This window comes from Papaver somniferum, chromosome 2, assembly GCF_003573695.1.
Source record: "Papaver somniferum cultivar HN1 chromosome 2, ASM357369v1, whole genome shotgun sequence".
NCBI classification, from domain to species: Eukaryota; Viridiplantae; Streptophyta; class Magnoliopsida; order Ranunculales; family Papaveraceae; genus Papaver; species Papaver somniferum.
This window is the reverse complement of record NC_039359.1, coordinates 189,665,596-189,667,849: the sequence shown is the minus strand read 5'-3', so window position 1 is coordinate 189,667,849 and position 2,254 is coordinate 189,665,596. Positions and strand designations below refer to the sequence as shown.

At 37.4% G+C, this 2,254-nt stretch overlaps 1 protein-coding gene across 1 annotated transcript; it reads right to left on the bottom strand.

The window, feature by feature from the left end:
* Positions 1–701: 701 nt before the first annotated feature.
* On the bottom strand, positions 702–1,763 carry LOC113352520. The gene has a single exon (XM_026596331.1). It carries the CDS (start codon positions 1,761–1,763, stop codon positions 702–704), a length of 1,062 nt encoding a protein of 353 aa, XP_026452116.1.
* Between the last annotated feature and the right edge of the window lie 491 nt (positions 1,764–2,254).

The following is a 2,254-nucleotide window of genomic DNA, read 5'->3' as shown; positions in this document are numbered from 1 at the left end:
CTTATCCCGGTCCACTGTTTTGCCGAGAAGCTCTCTTTCCCTGTGTAATCGGTTATCAATGATTTCCTTCCCTCTATTTACGTGACTAAATCTGATACCTTCCCTGGATGGATGTAATAATTCGGTAAGAATCCAAATCCAAGAAATTCTCCGGTTAAATCTATCCCAATCTGATCCAAAAATCCGATAAACTATCCCCTACTCTGTTTTGCCCAATTAGCGAATATATCCCTTGATTTTCGAAGCCAAAGCAGCTGTCAACCCTGTTTAGGTGTAACAAACCAATCCCAAGTAAATCCATTGATCGAATCCGGTTAAAAGTATCACTAATCGAATCCAGGGAGTTCGCTGTGTAAATATAACTTCCCGCCAATTTCAAAAATTCAAACCAAGAGGACGACCTCCCCTTATCCAGGTCTGGTGTGCCAATAGTAGATGCCCTGGGATGCCCCTTATCAACTGAAAAGCCCCTTATCCATTTGAAGGTGTAAATAACACATGTCCCGGGGTGTCTCCAACATACTTCTGGGATGCCTTCAGTAATTCCTTCCGGGGTGCAAATATCACTTTTCGAGCCAATTTCTCCGCAAAAGCTTATTTTTCCAAAATACCTACAAAAGCACAAATCAATCAAATAAATGCAAAATCAAGCACTAACAATACACACAATTGAGATCAAATCAGACACAAAATTGTTTCCATCACTCATGTTGAGTAGCTCTTCCAATGACTGAATTTTTAGGATTAACACCGGCTTGAGAAATTACAGAGATATTATCATTTAAGTTACAAATTTTACAGGCTTTGACAGTGTCAAAAGCGATTGAAGGAATTAAAAAACTAGGAGATGGGTCATTCCAAAAAGTTGTAGTGTTTGTGCTTCTTCCCTTCTTTGCTAACAAGTCCGCCACCTTGTTTGCTCTCCTGTCTACATACTGAAAACCTAAAAAAGAAACTAGTTGATCTGCTAATAACTTTACTTCTTCTAACATGGCTAAGCATTGCCATTGGACTGTTGATTCTTTTCCTTGTAGGTAATTGATTGTTGTCTGGTTATCCCCTTCAATCACCAAGTGTTGTATCTTGTTTGTAACAACCCATTGAGTAGCTCTGAGATGAGCTACAGCTTCTACCTCTTCTGGTGAGAAGGTCCTGCAACTTCCCACTGTTGCTGCTTGGAAAGTTCCTGTCCAATTACGCAATATAAAACCAAAACCAGTATTTGTAATTTCAGACAACCATGAAGCATCGCTGTTTATTTTATTTGTATTAGTAGAAGGTAAAGTCCAGTTGATATTTCGTATCGTTTTCTTACTGCTAATTGCCTTATTCTGTTTCCTATTTTCTGGGTGCCAATAAGCAAAATGTCTGGTAATATCTATTGTTAATTGCTCCGGGGTTCTATTTTTGTTTTCAAAAACTCTAAGGCACCTTTCTTTCCATATAAACCAACACTTAGTTGCTTCCAAAGCCATAGATATAGATTGTAGATTTCCTGTTTTCCAGTCATTGTAGTGATCTAAGAAAGATTTATTAACAGAGTTAGAGGTAAGATGTACTCCCTGAGATGGCATTGGAGGTAAATTCCAAACAGCTCTTGCATATGCACATTCGAAGAACAAATGATAAGTGGATTCCCTCACTGATTGACAGAAAACACAATTGTTGTCTTCATTTATAAATGATTTAATCTTTGTTTTAGTTGGTAATGCATCTTGCAAGCATTTCCAGATGAAAATTTTTATTCTCTGAGATGTATCCATACTCCATAAGCTTTTCCAGAATTTCTTTGATTCATGAGAAACCAAAATGGAAGGATTGAGAAGCTTGGCATATAAAGACTTGACAGAAAATTCCCCATTTTCGGTTAATGTCCATCTTAATTTGTCTTATCTCAGGTGACCAGATCTTGTAGTGAATAGATTGATATTAAGAATTTCCTGCACCACAGAGTTATCAAAGGTAGAATTGAGTAACTGAATGTTCCACTTATTTGTGTCTGAGTTTATTAGCTCATACACAAGTGTTATGTGGGTATTTGTCCTTTGGACAGTGTTTGCCAGGGTTTCAGTTCTGGATGGAAGCCATCTGTCTTCCCATATGTTTATGGAGGAACCATCTCCCACCTCCCATATATTGTATTTTTTGATGTGTGCTATGCCTTGTAGAATACAGTTCCAAATCCAAGAAGCATTTGATTTCTTCTTGGATAGTAAAGCTCCAGTTTGTTAAAAATATTTTCCTTTTAAAATTT